The sequence below is a fragment of the Squalius cephalus genome, assembly GCF_949319135.1.
Source record: "Squalius cephalus genome assembly, chromosome: 20".
Lineage (NCBI taxonomy): Eukaryota > Metazoa > Chordata > Actinopteri > Cypriniformes > Leuciscidae > Squalius > Squalius cephalus.
In genome coordinates this window covers 17,191,296-17,214,169 of record NC_137141.1, presented here as the reverse complement: position 1 = coordinate 17,214,169, position 22,874 = coordinate 17,191,296, and the positions used below count along the sequence as shown (strand labels likewise).

Below are 22,874 nucleotides of genomic sequence, written 5' to 3'. Positions count from 1 at the left end.
GAGAAAATGACATCACTCCAGGCTTAATTGCTTCCATTACATAAATAAAAAAGTACCAAATAAGTTTATACTGTCCATTATGATTTGTGGGAAATCAGTCTTTCTGGAAACAGCATTTGGGTTGCTCATAGATGTGTTTGAGTAAGGGAAGTGATTTGGGAGGTGATTAAAATAAAGAGGTTTAGTTTCATTTCCTGTTGTTTGCTTTTTTTTTTTTTTTTTTTTTATGAAAAAAATATTATTAAAATTGGTTTAATTATTACTGATAAATCATTCCCTAAGCATCAAGTTTGGAAACATCTTCCTTGAGAAATCATGCTAATATGCTGATTTATTATCAATGTTGGAAACAGTTGTGCTGCTTAATTTTGTTTATAAGCTGTGATACTTTTTCAGGATTCTTTGATGAATAAAAAGTTAAAAAAGAGAAGCAAGTATTTACAATATAAATATTTTCTAACAATATACACTACCATTCAAAATTTTGGGGTCAGTAATTTTATTTATTTTTTTTATTTTTTTTTTTAAAGAAATTAATTATTTTCAGTATGTGTTATTAAATTGATAAAAAGTGATAGTTAAGATTTGTATTGTTAGAAGAGATTTATATATATATATATATATATATATATATATAAATCATAAATGTGTGTGTATATATATATATACACAATATTACAATTAAATCAACAAAATATAATTAGGTTTATGTCTGAGAGACATAATAATAACAAATTATGTTGTTTGTTTGTTTTTATTATAAGTTGAACACAAGATATATATAATGCACTCACGAAGCCACACCTTTGTACCTGCTGTTTATCTCCCTGTGCAGGGTGATACAATGCCCATCAGGCCTTGGAGGAAGAATTAAAGAATGAAAACAGTTATTATAGTTAATGCCTGCTCTCTCTCAACCTGTTCCGTCAGCAACATGCAGCGCCACAGGCTGCGATTACAGCAAGGAAAGAGACGGAAACAAAAAAAAAACAGGTTTGCGGTTGAAAGTTTTGTGCCAGCTTCTTTAATACTCCCAGCTCCTGAATCTTGTGGTTCACCTGAGCTCTGTTCACCTGCGTCAATGCTGACATCATCACCATGAGGCCTGGAACAGGTCAAAGGTTACCTCAGTTCAGGAGAAGTGGCCTTCAACACAGTGCCATCTACTGGTGACAGACGGACATGTACGTTCAAGCTCATTATATTACAGGCATTTATTTAAAAGCTTTTCCCTTAAATCTGAAGATTAAAACAAACGCATTTTCAGCAATGTACAGAAATATACACAAATATACATGTGTAACACTTCACTTCTCCCTTTGGAGAAACATAACTGGTCTCTTTAAATGACATAATTAAGAATTTAGCTTGACTTATTTCTTTACAACAGCCTAAAATGATCTTTACCTCTAACAAAGATCCAGTATCACTATTTTGAAGTGTTGGCAACCATAATTGATTCATAGAATGCGAACATATACACGCTGGTGAATGTTGTCACATCTCACATTAAAAAAAGATTTAAACAATAGATCAAGATATCGGTTATACAAATGGCAGTAAACACGTGGAATTAGCAGAACTGTCAGACATTATGAAAAACTAGTTTACGACTGAGTATCTGGTCCTTTTTATTTTAAAACAGTCCTGATAGATTCATCAGTTGAACTGATCCTTTAAGCAGATTTCTATTAGAAGGCACCTTTAGTCTTTCTGTATGGGACAACATTCTGACACTGGCTATTGTGCTTAGGGATTGATCAAACGTTTCCAAAATCCTTGTCTCAGTCACTATCAGCTCCGTTGTGGTCAATTAAATGCTTGTCTTCCAAAAGGTGGACCTGTAAAAAACACACACGACAATCCATTATAAAGAAAAGGTCTAATTGGGATTCTTATACAGTAATAATAAATGTAATGTAAGTCACTATAGATAAAAGCGTCAGCCAAATGCATAAAGGTAGGTGTAAATGTAAGGAGACATGAAACTACACAAAAACATTTGGACGCAAAATGCTGTGATCAACCAACCAGAAATAAGTACTCCAGAAAATTAATTCTTCTAATAATACATTTCTGCCCATGGTTACCTGCGGCTCTAAGATTCGCTGGTATTTTGGGCTGGACAGTTCATCAAGAGTTTCAGCAGCAGGTTTATTGAGCGTCTCCGGTAGGAGGAGCCCCAGGCAGCCCGCCGAAATCCCACTCAAACAGAACACCATAAAAGGCATGGAGGTGTGCAAGGATTTCTGGAAAAAAATAAATAAATAAATCAGTAATCAATTAATATAATAATAATAATAATAATAAAAAATTACTGTATTGTAAAAAAAACAAAAATTACTGTATATACATTAAATATTAATTACACAAAAAAACTTTGAGGAAAAACTAAAATCTAATTTTTGTAAAATTATAAAATTGGCATTTCTCAAGTCAGCCAGTTTAAAGCTACTTACCAAACTCGGCACAAACGGTGCCAGAATTCCCCCAACTCTACAGGACATGGAACACACACCCAACCCTGCATTCCTAACACACACAAACACACTTACATTAGAATTAATCCAGCTGTGGGGTACTTTTGTTTTGTACTGACCAGAGGTCACATTAACATTCGTGTGTTAAGTGTGGTGTTGAACATGAAAAGTGACGCACAGTCTGTTAATTCAGAAATAAATACATTTATTCTACCCCTCACAGGGGAGAATTTTTCATTAAGGACCCTCTCATAAATATAAGAATGATTAAGCATATGCTTGCTACTCTTGTAATAAAAGAAATATATGAAATAATACAACATATACAATTTATCAACGATTTATTAAAAGATGAACAAAAATTACATTTTTAGGGCCATATGAAATCCGTTTTATTTAATTTTTTCCAATTTAATAGTTGAATTCAATTTTAATAATCTAGAAGCATGTCTAATCAATTTAATTAATAAAACTTTCACTTTAAAAAAAAAAAAAAATGTTCGCAATAACAGCAAATTCATTTTTTTTTAAATGAAATGTAATCTTTTAAAATGTAATCAAATGAAAAAGTAAAAATTCCTTTTATTTTTTAGCAAACAAAATACTGCACAACAGGTTTACTGTTAAAATTAAAACATGGAAAAAAAAGTATAATTCCTTAAAAAATAAAGTTAATAATTTTGTTATTTTCATTATTATTATTATTACTTATTGCTGTGAGAAGCACATTCTTCTGTAGTGATATACTTCTGTTATAATTTCTTCAAGTTAAACCAAACCTTTACTTGAACGTGTTATCATGAAGACTTTTGAGTTTCTGAGTGCATATGATATGATTCAGCGATTCCGTCTGCGTTTTCTGCATTGCGGAAATCATAGGGCCCTTTCACGGACCCCTGATCTAGCCTATATGCTCATCCTGTCAGTTCACGATTAAAAATAAAAATGTGAATCAAAACAAAAGCTCTTATTATTAGACTATAACGGAATTTGTATGACCCTGTTGGTCAAAATGATGGACAATGAGAAAGTCTACTGTGGTACTGACATAAATTACTGACATTACCTACACTAGAGGGCGCAGTTTGCTCAAGCACAGATTCTTATTCCGTAAGGACATACATTTTATTACACATTTCTACTTGTATAAGAGCTAAAAACACATTACGTCAAAACATGCAAGTAAAGTACCTGATGACAGTTGGGTAGAGCTCTGACGTATACACATACGCAATATTAAATGCAGCACTGACCAGCAGTTTTCCCACTAGAGCCAATGACGTGGCACTTACTAAGGACCCTAAAAAAAAGCAAACAACAGGCTTGACATGATGTAGAATTAGGGAGAATATTGTTGAATCTTTTTATGTTCATACAAATATTTAAACATGTTATGAAATTTCCTGGGAAAAAGGCAGTTCTTTTTGCTGAATATATATAAATGAGTATACATACAGTATATTTACATACTGGCCCTAAAATAGTATACTTTTAAAAATAATTACATAGATAAAAATGTAAACCAAGTGGCATCTGCAAACCTAAAACTTCTTATCTATAATCATGTAAAAAAAAATCCTACTGTATGATGACAGATATACTCTGCGGCAAAATGGGAAATTTGATTCTGGTGAAAACCTGATTTATTCGGAAAGATGATCACCTGATACAGGTACAACCATTGTGAGCAGACAGGATACACCTGCAAAGGCGAGAAAATTGGCCATTGACTTCCTCCTGCCTGCCCTGAAAGACAACAAATATGCTCAGATAATAATCAGAGAGAGTCTGATACAGCAGCGTGTGGATGTGATTGTGCGAGTGTATTTACCACTGTTTGTTAATGAAGTACATGCAGAGAGGGTAAGCAGGGAGTTCCACCAGCCCATACATGGCAACACTAAGGTAACGATTCCCTTTCTCTTCACTGGCATTGAGCGTCAACCCGTAATACACAAGGCTACAGGCATACCTGCGAAATATGCATACACACAAAGATTGAGTACATAAAAATGCACAAATATTAAAATAGTTAAATGATAACAAATACTCACCACACATACATGAGCACCACAGTCCTCCAGCGCAGTATGGGATGTGTGAACAGCTGGAAAACCCCAGGGCTGGCTGCGTCCAGAGTGCTGGTGGTGGCGGTCCGGCGGAGCTTCACTAGAATTCTGCCTTTCCCGTTCCTCACAGCAAAATACTGCAGGATGTCCTCTGCCTTTTTTGTGTGACCCCGAGAATAAAGCCAGCGTGGGGATTCTGGCAAATTCCTGGCATAGTCAGGGAAACACAATCACAGAAATTAGCTAGACATTTGCATTTTGCATTCAAGAAAACATGTTTAAGAGATATAATGAGATTTTAGATTAGATTCCCATATGATATGAACCTTTTTGAGGGGTGAATTTTTCAAGTGTTTTAATTATAATACAGGATTAATCCTTTTCCTTGTGGTTGAGCTAGCTTTTTGCTCTTTTGCCACATTTATTGACATGCAATATCAGTGAAAGGACAGGAAATTACATATACAAATATGACATTTAAACATTTTTTTTGGTTGTTAATTTAGGCAAATTTTATGGCAACAGGGTAGAAGTAACAAAAAATACACAAACATAAAATTAATTTACATTATCATTCAAAAGTTTGGGGTCAGTAAGATTTTTTTTGAGAGAAATAAATACTTTTTCAGTAAAGACGCATTAAAATTGATCAAAAGTAAAGACATACAAAGTAAACCAAAATTATATTTCAAATAAATGCTGTTCCTTTGAACTTTCTATTCATTAAAAAATCCTGAAAATATTGTTAGACGTTTTAAAAAAAATATTAAGCAGCATAACTGATTCAACATTTATAATAATAAGAAATATTTTTAAACACCAAATCCTGATATTAGAATGATTTCTGAAGGGTCATGTGACACTGAAGACTGGAGTAATGATGCTGAAAACTCGGCTTTGCATCACAGGAATAAACTACATTTAAAGAAATACTGAAATAGAAACCAGTTATTTTAAATGGTAATAATACAATATTACAGTTTTTACTCTATTTTTTAATCAAATAAATTCTGCCTTAATAAAAGAGACCTTTTATTCAAAAACATTTAAAAAAATATCTTACAGACCACAAACTATTGAATGGCACTGCATAGATACTTGCTTAGGTGCACTTGAGATATCCTGTAAAGTCCCCCTGTGGTGAATTTGTTTATGTTTAAAGCTTTTAAATGTTGTTGTCTATGTATATTATCTATGTGGTGCTTTTAATATGCTTTAAGACAAACCATGTACAAATTCATAAGTCAACACCATTGCTGAGTATTAATTCTCCTTAAAACTGCAACAAACCAAAGACAGTCTTAAAAACGCGGTTTAAAATCGCTGGACGTCACAAACTACCTTGTAACCAATCACGTCAACGTGTGATCCTCAACGAGTGGATCTCTGAGCTGGTGCGAGTGAGAGGAGGCGGGGCTAATTTGCATATTCATAGAACCGCATATACTAAATGAGGCAAGGGTGTAGAGTTACAGTCAAGCTATTTTAAGGCATTAAAAAAATGTTTCCTTGATATATATATATTTTTTAAATATGTCATTTTGGTGATCAAAGATGAGTTTTAATGGATACAATTATTGACTACAGGGGGACTTTAGACCAAAAAAAACAAAAAAAAACCTTATTTGTGTTCTCTTAGAGTACATCTTCACCAAGGCTTAGTGTTCTCAACACCAAAAGCAGCTTTACACAGCACCCTTTCACTGTAAACAAATCACTTGTGACAATATCATCCTGGTGGCTTATAATGAAGTCACAGTGCTGTAGTTTAACAGGAAGTAAGTAAACCACTTGCTTACACACAAAGCAGGAAGAGCAAAAGTCCCGGACAGTTGGCCACAGTTGCTAGGTTCCGCCACGGCCGAACATAATAACCTAAGGCGCCGAACAGAGCGATGCCCACTGCAAAGGTCATGTTAGTCAAGGTCCCTGGATCAAAGACAATCAAATTAGCTTTATAAGACTACTGTGAAAGTAAACAACAAAAGTGATTTTATTATTAATTCATGTGCACCTGTCATAGCCCAGTAGGACTTCCCCACATATTCCTGAGTGAGAACAAAGCAGACCAATGCCATTCCTCCGTTCATCAACCCCACCAGCAGTCGAGACACAGCAAACAACTCATAGCTGGGTGCTAACGCTGTGCCGTACCCAAACAAGACCTCAAAAAACAGACCTGAGAGAGAGAAAACGGTTTAAACAGAGGTCACAATAACAACAACACATTAAACTGTTGTTTAAGGAAAGGTTTTATGTTTGTTTCTTTGCTCTTGGCTTTCAGTCGGTTGTGTATCAGAAACAACACATAACTTCTTTGTAAAGCAGCTATAGATGGAAAAAGAAATGGCCAATCACAATTGAGAATGCAAATACTACAATGATGTAATCCCTGATGATTCAAAACATTTCATCATCAATTAAAAACATTTCAGATTGTATTCCTCAATTACTTAAAATTATAAAAATGAACACTTTAAAGGGATAGTTCACCCAAAAATGAAAATTAGCCCTTGATTTACTCACCCTCAAGCCATCCTAGGTGTATATGACATTCTTCTTTCAGACGAATACAATCGGAATTATATAAAAAAAAATGTCCTGGCTCTTCCAAGCTTTATATTGGAAGTGAATGGATGTTTTTTTTTTTTTTTAAGTCCATCAAAGTGCATCCATCCATGATTAAAGTCCTCCACACAGCTCTGGGGGGTTAATCAAGGCCTTCTGAAGCGAAGCTTCATGTAAGAAAAATATCCATATTTAAAACATTAACTAGCTATACGACTGAAATAACTAGCTTCCGGCAGACGGCCGTACGCATCGATTTACGGCGAAAGAGTTAACCCTTGACCTTGACACATTGGCGAACACGGAAGTGCAGAGGATAGAGCAAAACAAAACACCAGTCACGATTTAGAAGTCTAAAACAGCAGTTTTTAAAGAGAGATGTCGGAGGAGCTTGAGTTTGTTGCCCATCCCTGTTTGTTTGAACCGCAAGAGGCGTCAAAGCTTACGCTACTCCTACATCCTACGTCATACATCGTCAAGTGTTACTCTTTTGGCGTAAGTCGACTTGTGTAGGCCGCCTGCCGGAAGCTAGTTATTTTAGTTGATAAAGTTTTAAATATGGATATTTTTCTTACACAAACGCATCACTTCGCTTCAGACGGCCTTTATTAACCCCCAGAGCCGTGTGGAGCACTTTTATCATGGATGGATGCACTTTGATGGACTTAAAAAAATATATACATCCATTCACTGCCATTATAAAGCTTGGAAGAGCCAGGACATTTTTTAGTATACTGATTGTATTCGTCTGAAAGAAGAATGTCATATACACATAGGATGACTTGAGGGTGAGTAAATCATGGGCTAGTTTTCACTTTTGGGTGAACTATCCCTTTAAGGCTGACATTATCTACAAGAAAAAGTTTAAACAGACTGCAGATGTTTAGTACTTGTGGTTAAATGTTAGAAAACCCGTAACCTGGAATGTTTGAGGCCTTGAAAGCACTGTAATAATATGAAAATGTAGATTATAATTTAGTAAAGAACAAAAACCAGTTAATCTAAATCCTACCAGTTAGAAAAACCGGCTTCCTTCCGATCTTATCAGAGAGTGGTCCAAACAGGACATTTCCGATCAGCACACCAGCAAAGAACAGGGACCCAGCCAAGTTCACTTTGTAGGCTTGATGTTTAACTAGGTACCACTGCAAGAGAAGATCAAAAGAAATATCATATAGTTTGAATATGCATTCATTCAATCATTCATTCATCTGCTGTCCTGTCCAGACACAAAGATTATAATATAAACACAGTTCTTCCTGATTTGAAATAAAGTATAGATTTGTATTCGAAAGACTGAGCAAGCTTAAACCAAGTTTGTTTGATGCGCAACACTGATGACAGTCTCTTACCTCAGTCACGATTGAGCTGATATCCTCAGTGAACTTCACACTGTGTTGAGTTACATCACCATCCACACCTTCAGTAAACGGTTCTACATGATATTCTGGCACAGCACCCACTAAAATTATGAGCATGGACTGACATGCCATGTAAATCTGTTTTAAAAAAAAGACAAATATTTCAGGTTACTTAACTTTCATTAATATAGGCCCAGTTCCCTTCCAGTAAATGAACAATATTTGCACTGATCTCAGATCAGTGCAAATATAAACTCTGATTTGTTAGTGATAATCACTAGAATGTTCAGAAAGAAGCCATTTTTCTTTCAGGATAATCTTATACGTGGCTTGAGTTATGCATCCTTGTGGCAAAGTCACCCAACAGCAATGTGAAAGACCGGTGGTGGAGAGCATTCCATTGCCAAGACGCATGAAAGCGGTATTTGGAAATCAGGGTTATTCCACCAAATATTGATTTCTAAACTCTTCATAAGTTTAAACATTAGTATCAATGTTTTTTTTTTAATGAAAATAAGCTTGTTTTCTTTATATTATTCAAGGTCTGAAAACATGGCATATTTTTTTTTTGTTATTTAGACCAGTTGTCATTTTCTGGAAACACATGCTCTATGCTCATGCTTTTGTAATTAATGATCTTTAAATAATTGTGCTTATATGTACTGTCAGTGTCACAAACATGCTATATCAGCTTCATCACTCAACTTTTATGGGACAGTTTTTAAAAAATATTTTCCTTAATATTAAGTACGTTCCATTAAGAAACATCCTGCCATCTTCATTATAATGAAAGCTAAATTTGTGAACGCCTATTTGACAGTTTTGAATCATATTGAGCAATAGGTAGGGAAAACATGCATTTGGAAGCAGGATATATACCTCTGAATATTAATTCAAAGTATTACATGATATATAAACATTTTCGGTTTTGTTGCCCAGTAATGGCTCCAGGAGCTTAAATTGAAAATTCAATACTAATGACACAGGCAAGCATATTAATGCCTGACTGAAACTAGGTCAATTTAAAGCAAATACATCCTACTGCAAGAAGATAAGATAATGCAAATATGACAAGGCTTTAAAGGTTTGGACCCTCAAATATAGGTTTTGCATAATTACTGACTTGTGTGACCAGAAATATAAAATGTACCTAAACAAACACACGTTAGTCCAATGTTTACGGATTTGCATGTTTCATTAACGTTAGTTAACTTACCTGTAGGAAAACCAGGATGGTGATCATCCGCTTCTGGTGTCTACCGAATTCTCCAACCACCTGGAAAGCCTCCTCTATATCCATCCCAGGGTCAAATCATCCGACTGCATGCCATCGAGTGTATTTTTACATTTTCAATAATGGATCTGATAGCAACTGAGGTTGCAGATGCTCCAATGTAATCTGGCTTCCCTTTGCAGACGTGGAATGAAACCACGTGGTACATAGAGTGATTCTGATTGCACGAGACTTTGGCATAAAAGCACGTGCTTTAGACAGCGGTTCTGATTGGACTAGTGGAAACTGAAATTGAAAAGGGCCTTCCACGTTGTTTTTTATTAGGGCCCGAGCACCGATGGTGAGAGGACCCTATTGTTTTTGCTCCGTTTATTATTAGGGCCCGAGCACCGATGGTGAGAGGACCCTATTGTTTTTGCTCCGTTTATTAGGGCCCGAGCACCGATGGTGAGAGGACCCTATTGTTTTTGCTCCGTTTATTATTATTCTTCTTCTCCAAAGTGAATCGCTTTTTAGAGGGCCTAAACATGCTCGAAAACTCATGAAACTTTGCACACGCTTCAGAAGTGGTGAAAATTTACGTGTGATATGGTTTTCAGAATTGTGGGGGGCAAATTCGGTAAATTATTGCCCCCACATTTTGCCCCGGCTCCTGGTTTCACGTACAGGTATGAAATTTGGTACATACATGTAATGACCCAATACCTACAGAAAAGTCTCTTGGAGCATAGCCCTAAACACAACAGGAAGTGAGCTATTTTGAACTTCCTCCTGGATTTTGGGCATTTTTCGTAATTTCCTGATGTTGTACTTTAACGAACTCCTCCTACAGATTTGATCTGATACTCTTCAAATTTGGTGAGTGTAATCTTAAGGCCTTTGTGACGTTAAATTGCGAAGATCTAGAGTTTTCGTCGAAGGGTGTGCCCTCGGCGGCCTGACAAACATCTATCTATAAATTACAGGAACGTCTGTCTGTCTGTCTGTCTGTGTGTGTGTGTGTCTGTTCCTCGCATATCTCTCGAACCGTTAGTCCGATTGATTTCAAACTCGACAGGTGTCTTGCCACGGGCACGAGTAAGTGCAGTGCCAAGTTTGACATTGTTTGGATGAGAAATGCAAAAGATATCGTTAAATATATCATTTTTAGAAGGTTGTGGTTTAAAAATAAACATTCTGACATTAGAGAGTTGTATCGGTCAAAGAAGCCCCAAGAAGGCTGTGGTTTAAAAATAAACATTCTGACATAAACACTCAGTCAGCTACACTGTTTACTTCTGAATATTATAGTTTGGTTCCCGAACGTGATAAATCCATCTATCTATAAATTACAGAAACGTCCGTCTGTCTGTCTGTGTGTTATTCGCATATCTCTCGAATGTGAGATAACCACTAAATGTGTGAAAACCACTATTTTCTGTTTCAAACTTTCACATAGCATCTTTAGGTTATAACAACATTGAAAATCAAAATCTGGATTTGAATTTTTTAAGATTTATTATAAAAACGGATTATTTTTTCCCAAAAATGCAATAAATTCATGACTTTTTTTTTTTTTTTTTAAATGCTATTAATCCATTGAATCAATATAAAGTTATTTTTGATCATATTGCCATCGCAAGAAATATCTCCTGAACTTTTTTGACGGCGATCAGCTCACAAAAACTGATTTTGCACGGGCACTTTGCACTGCTCCCTGAATCGAGGTGCTTATTCATTTGTGGATGTAAACTGAATCTGTAAGTCAGCTATGCTGTTAGTGTTTACTTCTGAATATTATATTTCATTCTGGTGCGCTTAACGTTGTCGCTACTGTGTAATAGTAGCCTATGCTATTCACCAACTAAACATATCCTATTCAATGCGTTCACAGTCTCTTTCACGGGCATCATTTGTAGTTGCCTATTCACAAACTGTTTGCTCAAGCATAGCGTTTTCTCGGAGTTCACTGTGTGCTTTTTACCATGCACAAATAAAAATGTCACTGAACTTTTGCTGTGTAATTGTAACAATGAGCACACACCAAACCAACAATTACTAAAAACACACACAAAAACTGATTTTGCACGGGCATTTTTTGCACTAGTTCACCCAATTTCGGCCTTTTGGTGATATATGCATGATCAGATAAGTTCAATATTAATGTTGCTTGCAGTTCTGATGTTGCTAGGCAACCACAGACAGCCTGCAGTAACTCAGGCATACAATTTTCAATCTGCCACAAACTTCACATGTTTGATAAGAGTCCTGTCCTGAACACATGCCAATGCTCATTATGATTATAGCAATAGCACCACCTGCTGGTAGCAGGAAGTGTGGCAAATACAAAACGTGCTCGAAAAATCATGAAACTTTGCACACGCTTCAGAAGTGGTGACAATTTACGTGTGATGTGGTTTTAAAAATTGGGTGGGGCAAAATGGCTTACTTATTGCCCCTACATTTTGCCCCGGCTCGACGTTTCACGTACAGGTATGAAATTTGGTACACACATGTAAAGACCCAATACCTACAAAAAAGTCTCTTGGAGCATAGCCCTAAACACAACAGGAAGTCAGTTATTTTGAACTTCCTGTCAGATTTTGGGCAGTTTTTGCCATTTCCTGATGTTGTACTTTAACAAACTCCTACAGTTTTGATCTGATCCTCTTCAAATTTGGTGAGTGTAATCTTAAGGCCTTTCCTAAAGGTGCCGGGTGGCGGTGGCAGGGGTGCGAGGGCCCTTTTCATCGCTGCTTGCAGCTTTAATTATTATTCTTCTTCTCCAAAGTGAATCGCTTTTTAGAGGGCCTAAACATGCTCGAAAACTCATGAAACTTTGCACACGCTTCAGAAGTGGTGAAAATTTACGTGTGATATGGTTTTCAGAATTGTGGGGGGCAAATTCGGTAAATTATTGCCCCCACATTTTGCCCCGGCTCCTGGTTTCACGTACAGGTATGAAATTTGGTACATACATGTAATGACCCAATACCTACAGAAAAGTCTCTTGGAGCATAGCCCTAAACACAACAGGAAGTGAGCTATTTTGAACTTCCTCCTGGATTTTGGGCATTTTTCGTAATTTCCTGATGTTGTACTTTAACGAACTCCTCCTACAGATTTGATCTGATACTCTTCAAATTTGGTGAGTGTAATCTTAAGGCCTTTGTGACGTTAAATTGCGAAGATCTAGAGTTTTCGTCGAAGGGTGTGCCCTCGGCGGCCTGACAAACATCTATCTATAAATTACAGGAACGTCTGTCTGTCTGTCTGTCTGTGTGTGTGTGTGTCTGTTCCTCGCATATCTCTCGAACCGTTAGTCCGATTGATTTCAAACTCGACAGGTGTCTTGCCACGGGCACGAGTAAGTGCAGTGCCAAGTTTGACATTGTTTGGATGAGAAATGCAAAAGATATCGTTAAATATATCATTTTTAGAAGGTTGTGGTTTAAAAATAAACATTCTGACATTAGAGAGTTGTATCGGTCAAAGAAGCCCCAAGAAGGCTGTGGTTTAAAAATAAACATTCTGACATAAACACTCAGTCAGCTACACTGTTTACTTCTGAATATTATAGTTTGGTTCCCGAACGTGATAAATCCATCTATCTATAAATTACAGAAACGTCCGTCTGTCTGTCTGTGTGTTATTCGCATATCTCTCGAATGTGAGATAACCACTAAATGTGTGAAAACCACTATTTTCTGTTTCAAACTTTCACATAGCATCTTTAGGTTATAACAACATTGAAAATCAAAATCTGGATTTGAATTTTTTAAGATTTATTATAAAAACGGATTATTTTTTCCCAAAAATGCAATAAATTCATGACTTTTTTTTTTTTTTTTTAAATGCTATTAATCCATTGAATCAATATAAAGTTATTTTTGATCATATTGCCATCGCAAGAAATATCTCCTGAACTTTTTTGACGGCGATCAGCTCACAAAAACTGATTTTGCACGGGCACTTTGCACTGCTCCCTGAATCGAGGTGCTTATTCATTTGTGGATGTAAACTGAATCTGTAAGTCAGCTATGCTGTTAGTGTTTACTTCTGAATATTATATTTCATTCTGGTGCGCTTAACGTTGTCGCTACTGTGTAATAGTAGCCTATGCTATTCACCAACTAAACATATCCTATTCAATGCGTTCACAGTCTCTTTCACGGGCATCATTTGTAGTTGCCTATTCACAAACTGTTTGCTCAAGCATAGCGTTTTCTCGGAGTTCACTGTGTGCTTTTTACCATGCACAAATAAAAATGTCACTGAACTTTTGCTGTGTAATTGTAACAATGAGCACACACCAAACCAACAATTACTAAAAACACACACAAAAACTGATTTTGCACGGGCATTTTTTGCACTAGTTCACCCAATTTCGGCCTTTTGGTGATATATGCATGATCAGATAAGTTCAATATTAATGTTGCTTGCAGTTCTGATGTTGCTAGGCAACCACAGACAGCCTGCAGTAACTCAGGCATACAATTTTCAATCTGCCACAAACTTCACATGTTTGATAAGAGTCCTGTCCTGAACACATGCCAATGCTCATTATGATTATAGCAATAGCACCACCTGCTGGTAGCAGGAAGTGTGGCAAATACAAAACGTGCTCGAAAAATCATGAAACTTTGCACACGCTTCAGAAGTGGTGACAATTTACGTGTGATGTGGTTTTAAAAATTGGGTGGGGCAAAATGGCTTACTTATTGCCCCTACATTTTGCCCCGGCTCGACGTTTCACGTACAGGTATGAAATTTGGTACACACATGTAAAGACCCAATACCTACAAAAAAGTCTCTTGGAGCATAGCCCTAAACACAACAGGAAGTCAGTTATTTTGAACTTCCTGTCAGATTTTGGGCAGTTTTTGCCATTTCCTGATGTTGTACTTTAACAAACTCCTACAGTTTTGATCTGATCCTCTTCAAATTTGGTGAGTGTAATCTTAAGGCCTTTCCTAAAGGTGCCGGGTGGCGGTGGCAGGGGTGCGAGGGCCCTTTTCATCGCTGCTTGCAGCTTTAATTAGGGCCCGAGCACCGATGGTGAGAGGACCCTATTGTTTTTGCTCCGTTTATTATTATTCTTCTTCTCCAAAGTGAATCGCTTTTTAGAGGGCCTAAACATGCTCGAAAACTCATGAAACTTTGCACACGCTTCAGAAGTGGTGAAAATTTACGTGTGATATGGTTTTCAGAATTGTGGGGGGCAAATTCGGTAAATTATTGCCCCCACATTTTGCCCCGGCTCCTGGTTTCACGTACAGGTATGAAATTTGGTACATACATGTAATGACCCAATACCTACAGAAAAGTCTCTTGGAGCATAGCCCTAAACACAACAGGAAGTGAGCTATTTTGAACTTCCTCCTGGATTTTGGGCATTTTTCGTAATTTCCTGATGTTGTACTTTAACGAACTCCTCCTACAGATTTGATCTGATACTCTTCAAATTTGGTGAGTGTAATCTTAAGGCCTTTGTGACGTTAAATTGCGAAGATCTAGAGTTTTCGTCGAAGGGTGTGCCCTCGGCGGCCTGACAAACATCTATCTATAAATTACAGGAACGTCTGTCTGTCTGTCTGTCTGTGTGTGTGTGTGTCTGTTCCTCGCATATCTCTCGAACCGTTAGTCCGATTGATTTCAAACTCGACAGGTGTCTTGCCACGGGCACGAGTAAGTGCAGTGCCAAGTTTGACATTGTTTGGATGAGAAATGCAAAAGATATCGTTAAATATATCATTTTTAGAAGGTTGTGGTTTAAAAATAAACATTCTGACATTAGAGAGTTGTATCGGTCAAAGAAGCCCCAAGAAGGCTGTGGTTTAAAAATAAACATTCTGACATAAACACTCAGTCAGCTACACTGTTTACTTCTGAATATTATAGTTTGGTTCCCGAACGTGATAAATCCATCTATCTATAAATTACAGAAACGTCCGTCTGTCTGTCTGTGTGTTATTCGCATATCTCTCGAATGTGAGATAACCACTAAATGTGTGAAAACCACTATTTTCTGTTTCAAACTTTCACATAGCATCTTTAGGTTATAACAACATTGAAAATCAAAATCTGGATTTGAATTTTTTAAGATTTATTATAAAAACGGATTATTTTTTCCCAAAAATGCAATAAATTCATGACTTTTTTTTTTTTTTTTTAAATGCTATTAATCCATTGAATCAATATAAAGTTATTTTTGATCATATTGCCATCGCAAGAAATATCTCCTGAACTTTTTTGACGGCGATCAGCTCACAAAAACTGATTTTGCACGGGCACTTTGCACTGCTCCCTGAATCGAGGTGCTTATTCATTTGTGGATGTAAACTGAATCTGTAAGTCAGCTATGCTGTTAGTGTTTACTTCTGAATATTATATTTCATTCTGGTGCGCTTAACGTTGTCGCTACTGTGTAATAGTAGCCTATGCTATTCACCAACTAAACATATCCTATTCAATGCGTTCACAGTCTCTTTCACGGGCATCATTTGTAGTTGCCTATTCACAAACTGTTTGCTCAAGCATAGCGTTTTCTCGGAGTTCACTGTGTGCTTTTTACCATGCACAAATAAAAATGTCACTGAACTTTTGCTGTGTAATTGTAACAATGAGCACACACCAAACCAACAATTACTAAAAACACACACAAAAACTGATTTTGCACGGGCATTTTTTGCACTAGTTCACCCAATTTCGGCCTTTTGGTGATATATGCATGATCAGATAAGTTCAATATTAATGTTGCTTGCAGTTCTGATGTTGCTAGGCAACCACAGACAGCCTGCAGTAACTCAGGCATACAATTTTCAATCTGCCACAAACTTCACATGTTTGATAAGAGTCCTGTCCTGAACACATGCCAATGCTCATTATGATTATAGCAATAGCACCACCTGCTGGTAGCAGGAAGTGTGGCAAATACAAAACGTGCTCGAAAAATCATGAAACTTTGCACACGCTTCAGAAGTGGTGACAATTTACGTGTGATGTGGTTTTAAAAATTGGGTGGGGCAAAATGGCTTACTTATTGCCCCTACATTTTGCCCCGGCTCGACGTTTCACGTACAGGTATGAAATTTGGTACACACATGTAAAGACCCAATACCTACAAAAAAGTCTCTTGGAGCATAGCCCTAAACACAACAGGAAGTCAGTTATTTTGAACTTCCTGTCAGATTTTGGGCAGTTTTTGCCATTTCCTGATGTTGTACTTTAACAAACTCCTACAGTTTTGATCTGATCCTCTTCAAATTTGGTGAGTGTAATCTTAAGGCCTTTCCTAAAGGTGCCGGGTGGCGGTGGCAGGGGTGCGAGGGCCCTTTTCATCGCTGCTTGCAGCTTTAATTATTATTATTATTCTTCTCCAAAGTGAATCGCTTTTTAGAGGGCCTGAACATGCTCGAAAACTCATGAAACTTTGCACACGCTTCAGAAGTGGTGAAAATTTACGTGTGATATGGTTTTCAAAATTGGGTGGGGCAAATTCGGTAAATTATTGCCCCCACATTTTGCCCCGGCTCCTGGTTTCACTTACAGGTATGAAATTTGGTACATACATGTAATGACCCAATACCTACAAAAAAGTCTCTTGGAGCATAGCCCTAAACACAACAGGAAGTGAGCTATTTTGAACTTCCTCCTAGATTTTGGGCATTTTTCGTAATTTCCTGATGTTGTACTTTAACGAACTCCTCCTACAGTTTTGATCTGATCCTCTTCAAATTTGGTCAGTGTAATCTGAAGGCCTTTGCGACGTTAAATTGCGAAGATCTTGAGTTTTCGTCGAAGAGTGTGCCCTCGGCGGCCTGACAAACGTTCACCCAATTTCGGCCTTTTGGTGATATATGCATGATCAGATAAGTTCAATAATAATGTTGCTTGCAGTTCCGATGTTGCTAGGCAACCACAGACAGCCTGCAGTAACTCAGCCATACATTTTTCAATCTGCCCCAAACTTCACGTTTGATAAGAGTCCTGTCCTGAACACATGACCATGCTCATTATGGTTATAGCAATAGCGCCACCTGCTGGTAGCAGGAAGTGTGGCAAATACAAAACGTGCTCGAAAAATCATGAAACTTTGCACATGCTTCAGATGTGGTGAAAATTTACGTGTGATGTGGTTTTCAAAATTGGGTGGGGCAAAATGGCTTACTTATTGCCCCTATATTTTGCCCCGTCTCCTGGTTTCACGTACAGGTATGAAATTTGGTACATACATGTAAAGACCCAATACCTACAAAAAAGTCTCTTGGCGCGTAGCCCTAAACACAACAGGAAGTCAGCTATTTTGAACTTCCTCTCAGATTTTGGGCAGTTTTTGCCATTTCCTGATGTTGTACTTTAACAAACTCCTCCTACAGTTTTGATCTGATCCTCTTCAAATTTGGTGAGTGTAATCTTAAGGCATTTCCTAAAGGCGCCGGGTGGTGGTGGCAGGGGTGCGAGGGCCCTTTCATTGCTGCTTGCAGCTTTAATTTTCATTTTATTTTTATTAGACAAACTTTATTTTTGGTGTCAAAACCCGGAAGACTGATTCGCCAGTGGTTCTCGAGATTGTTATATGGGTTTGTCAATTAGGAGTAAAAAAAAAGAAAAAAAAAGGCGGCCTATGGTAAGTTGACGATACTCCGGCGTTTTGTTCGCCAACGTCAATAACAGCTCATATCTTGTTACGTTTTTTTTTTTTTTTTTTAATATATAAAAGATTCTGAAATCGCGTTTTCGATATGGGCGTGTAATTTACGTTGTTGAACAAAACGACTAAGTATCGTCAACTTAAGTTTCCCTACAAACATTATTTTACTCATAAATTGAAAAACCCATAGAAAAATCTCGAGGAAAACACTAGCGAATTAGTCTTCTGGGTTTTGGCGTAAGGACTGCAGCACTTTTATAAAAGATTATCAATGTCATTACTGCTGAAGTAGACTATTTTAGCAGGTGTAAGCAAATTAACCAAATATGAAACACTCATTTGTGCACTTGAATTGAGAGACAATTAGAATCATGCACAAAATTGTAACAGTTAATAATAAAATAACCCATATAGTATATCTTTTTTGTTTTCCTAAATACCCCAATTCATGCACAGATCTTACTCAATATGGAAAGTTTCATTAAATAAGGTTAGAGCAATTCTTACATCTTAATTTCTTTATTAATTATACTAATTCAAACCTCCTTCACAAGCAGACATTTTCATTCTTGTAAAAAGAAACTTAAATCCCTCAAATTGTGAAAAAACAACGAAGCCAACCAATATTACATTCAACAAACAATTTAATAGAAAGAATAAACTTTATACAAACATTTCAAAATAGAACCATATTTTAAAAATATGTTTTATTGGTTCAAATATGGAGTGGATCAATTTATTTTAGCTTTTAATTAAACATACAAATGTTCAACAAAAACAAACCACAAAAAAAAAAGAGCAAGCTCTAAACTAGTGAAACTAACCGGAAAATTAACAGCAAGAAATCACCCAGAAGTTATAACTTTTAATATTAAACTGTGACTGAGGAAACAGACATGAAAAAGAAAGTACATAGACAAAACATGTTTAAAAAGACGTACACAGAAGTTTAAAATGATGCACTTTAAGACATCCAAGAGAGTAGAAACTGCAACATAATTAAGTTTAATTCTGACACCTGAGTGGTAGTTTAGAACGTGGCGGCGTAATCATACTCTCATTCTCCACCTTTGAATGGTTCAATGATTTATTGCTGTTTTCTTTCTTGCTTTTCTTCTAGTTAGACAAAAAGAACAAAATATTGTCAATCTGCATCTACAACCAATGAGTTTGATAATTATTTACCAACACTGTAAAGGTGTGGTCACATTTAACATTGTTCACAGCAAAATCCAGTCATTTCAATAGAAATCCACGCAACTGCACAAAGGTGAAAGACTTCGCCACACAGATTACTTTTTTCACAAATTTGCTGCGTTGATCAACAGAAAGCTGCTTGGTTTGAAATTAACTTGTGTGAGCAGTACTTCATACATCATTACACTATTGACAATAGACCTTTTTTGCACATGTGACCACACCTTAAGCTTATGTATAACATTAAATGGGTTAAATAACATTAACAAAATGTCTCACCTTGAAGAAGGGAACCCTTCCGTTCTCAAAACACGTCAGGTTCTCATCAGAGCACGACTGTTCGGTGATGTTTCCATCACTAGAAACACTGACTTCATCCTCCAGAGAATCCTAAAAACAGAATTGAGGTTACACCAGTCCAAAAAAATAGCATCAACAGCACCTTCAAATAAATCTTAATATATTTTAATAGCAAATATTGATAGCGTTTCCACTGATTCAAACTTCTCCTGTAATATAAAGAATATGGATGGACTACCTGGTCGAGAGGTTTCTCCTCTTCTGCCTCTCTGACAGTTTCACACTGGTTCAGTGCGCACTGAAGCTTTTCCTGCTGAGTTCTGAACTCCTCTGCCAGCTCCTCTCGACTCCTCGGCTTGTTCAGCACACGTGGGTACGTGTATTCCCTACGCTGAGGGGTCGTTCCTGCAAAGATACACACGTCACATTACTGCCCTGTACACATGGACCCAAAACGCTATATTTTGAATATTTCCCTCAAAGCTTCTCTTACCTGTTGGTAAATCTTGCCGTAGCTCTGAGCTGATGAAGTTGTGTACAGTGTCCAGTGCCTGAGTGCTGATGGAGGAGAGGGTCTCTTTGTGCTCCTGCATCGTAGCATCATCTTTACCGGTCTGCAATTCCACACGACCCAGAATTCCTTCCACTTCCTGCTGCATGGAAGTCAAACGGGCTTCACAGTCCTGAACGGCTTTCTTCCCATTTTCCTCTACACACTGCATGCACACAGAAAATAAGGGATAGGGATAGTCTCAAACACCAGAAATGCATCATGGAAGGAGACAAATAGTCAAGTGCAAAAGGACCAAACTAACCTTTAGCAAGCCTTGCACAACCGTGTCGGTCTCCCTGATGAGTGTAAGCTGTTCTTGGGCTTTATTCTCAGTTGAGTTTCTGGCTTCGTGACACCACGCGAGTCCCGACTCAGCCAGCGAGTCAAGCGATGTCTGAAGCAGTCCGCAGTATCCGGCACACTCCTCCAGCGCTCTCTCTGCCTCTTCCGTCACTTCATTCATCTCTGTTATCACTCCGTCCACAGAAGAACCCAGTCGGACACGGACAGACACAGTGTGCTCCTCGGTCGCAGTATATTTACTACAATAAAAATGATTTATTAGGGTTTCGTTACAGGAAACTTGAAGTTATATGTTGTGAATATCCTCTCACCTCTGTATGGAGCTCTCTAGTGTTTCTAGTGGAACAATCTGGGCAGATGCTGCCTGTGAAAGACCCTCAAAGTCAGTCTGAGTGTCCAATGCCAAGAGATTCATTTGGTTCTGCAAACACTGAACCAGCTCGGCCACACGCTGTAAAAAGGAACAATTTAAGCAGTTTAAGAACTAGTAGTCAAAAGAGATTTAGACAAAAGTTCTGTCACAGAACTTTACAGGAGAACTTCATGAGGAGAATTTTTTTTTTTAATTGGTTACATTCATACCCATAAAGCTTGTGACCATCTGAGCCAATCAATTTAACAGAAATGTGATTGCTTGGATTAAAGACAATCCTCCTCTTCAAGAAACTGTCCAGGGGTTATAGACCTACCGCCTGATGGCTGTTTCCAGCTTGGCTAATCTGTTGCTTGAGCTTGTCGTGTTCAGCACGCAGAGTGCTAAAGCCCTGCACAGCGCACTCTCGCATACTGGCCAACGATTCAGTGTAAGAATCAAAAAATGACATCATCTCTGATTTCAGACCCCGCATCTGTAAGATACATTTTTACCATGACTTATTACAAATCTCAAAGAAGCAGTAAACTGGCATAACAACAGGTCAAGTCATTCTTCTCACACATACCTGCTCATTCAGAGTGTGGTATCTGTGAAGGGTTTGCTTCAGACTGTCATTCGTGGCCATGACAGACCTGATTCCTGGCACCGCCTGGGCGACCAGAACCTCCTCTAGATGCTGCTTGTGTTCATCCTGAAAAAAAAAAAAGGGTCAATGAATGGTGATCAATATAATGCCTAAAATTACAATTAGGATAAATTGGGAAAAATGGCCATGCACAATTAAATATCCATTACTGGTCAATTAAAAATGTCTAATATTGCTCATCATAACCCCAAAAAAATCAGTCTTGGAAAGTGACTTATAGCATAGGCCTGGAAAAGTCATTGTAATTAATAAAACTCCATGGGCAATTTTATGAATGATATTTTACTAGTTATGTCAAGCTCAAATATTTTAATCAGATTGAAATTGTGTATTTTTATTTATGTAAATGTATTGGTTTATTTAAAAACAAAGAGCATGCAGCTCAAATTCAGTTATTTTAATTATAGTAACTTCTCAGAAACTAGGAATGCCCATAGATTAAAACAAGTAAAAATAAATAAAATAAACAGCCTTTTGTGGTTTCAAGACTGCACAAAAATCAAGAATTCAGCCTTGGTATATAAAAAAAACAGCATGTATAATCCAAAACATTTGGACTGATTGAGTTCTTACCAGTATTTCCAGCATGCTGTTCTGAGCCTCCTGAGAGAGTTTCTCCTGACGTAACACTCCGTTCCTTGCACCGCTCTACACCTTCTCCAACAGCGTCTTTAATACTGCTGTAAGACTCACAGACAGCACCTAATGTCTCCTTAAACACTGTGCCGTTTGTATTCAGCAGCTCACCTACACAGAAACATTTAAACAGGCATTCATTAGATCAGTTTTCTGGAAGGACATCACTTGCTGGAAGTGATTTTAAACACCTATAAACAGGGTTATTACATGAAGAGTGCATCCATGTGATATATCTTACCCACAGAAGAGCGGTAATAATCAATCATCGCAGCATGTTTGTGGCTCTGCTCCTGCAGCGAGGTCTGCATGCTGTTGTAGCAGTTCTCCATGCGTTGGGCGAAGCTCTCCTGGACCTCCCCGTTATGATGCTCCACCCTCCTTCTTCCTCTGCAGCTTAGCGTGGAGACCGCTAACGTCCTGCGTGCTGGCCTCAGCAGTGCTCAACAGCTGGATGAGAGAGACTCAGTTAGGAGAGCGTGCATGTATGCATTTATTATCAGTGCATCATCGAATGAC

General features: G+C 37.4%; 2 protein-coding genes across 3 annotated transcripts in view; both read right to left on the bottom strand.

The window, feature by feature from the left end:
- Positions 1-759: 759 nt before the first annotated feature.
- Positions 760-9,907, bottom strand: slc22a15 (solute carrier family 22 member 15). 2 transcript variants are annotated; one of them, XM_079852637.1, is made up of 12 exons: positions 9,660-9,907; positions 8,470-8,705; positions 8,130-8,262; positions 6,564-6,728; positions 6,349-6,478; positions 4,535-4,756; positions 4,312-4,452; positions 4,144-4,226; positions 3,672-3,780; positions 2,460-2,532; positions 2,091-2,249; positions 760-1,841 (listed from the first exon to the last, which is right to left on the bottom strand). In XM_079852637.1, the coding sequence occupies exons 2-12, from the start codon at positions 8,608-8,610 to the stop codon at positions 1,785-1,787; spliced, it is 1,413 nt and encodes a 470-aa protein (XP_079708763.1). In that variant the 5' UTR covers positions 8,611-8,705; positions 9,660-9,907; the 3' UTR covers positions 760-1,784. The 2 variants fall into 2 exon arrangements, with proteins under 2 accessions (XP_079708763.1, XP_079708762.1); XM_079852636.1 differs by having other exon boundaries at positions 8,470-8,616; positions 9,695-9,892.
- Positions 9,908-13,549: 3,642 nt separating this feature from the next.
- Positions 13,550-22,874, bottom strand: part of kif11 (kinesin family member 11) — an 11,921-nt gene continuing 2,596 nt past the window's right edge. The window contains 12 exon segments of the mRNA XM_079854125.1: positions 13,550-19,460; positions 19,821-19,931; positions 20,080-20,246; positions 20,335-20,557; positions 20,657-20,936; positions 21,009-21,148; positions 21,387-21,545; positions 21,639-21,764; positions 22,293-22,349; positions 22,351-22,466; positions 22,597-22,732; positions 22,734-22,819. Of these exon segments, the coding sequence (XP_079710251.1) occupies positions 19,350-19,460; positions 19,821-19,931; positions 20,080-20,246; positions 20,335-20,557; positions 20,657-20,936; positions 21,009-21,148; positions 21,387-21,545; positions 21,639-21,764; positions 22,293-22,349; positions 22,351-22,466; positions 22,597-22,732; positions 22,734-22,819 (1,712 nt within the window). The 3' untranslated portion in view covers positions 13,550-19,349.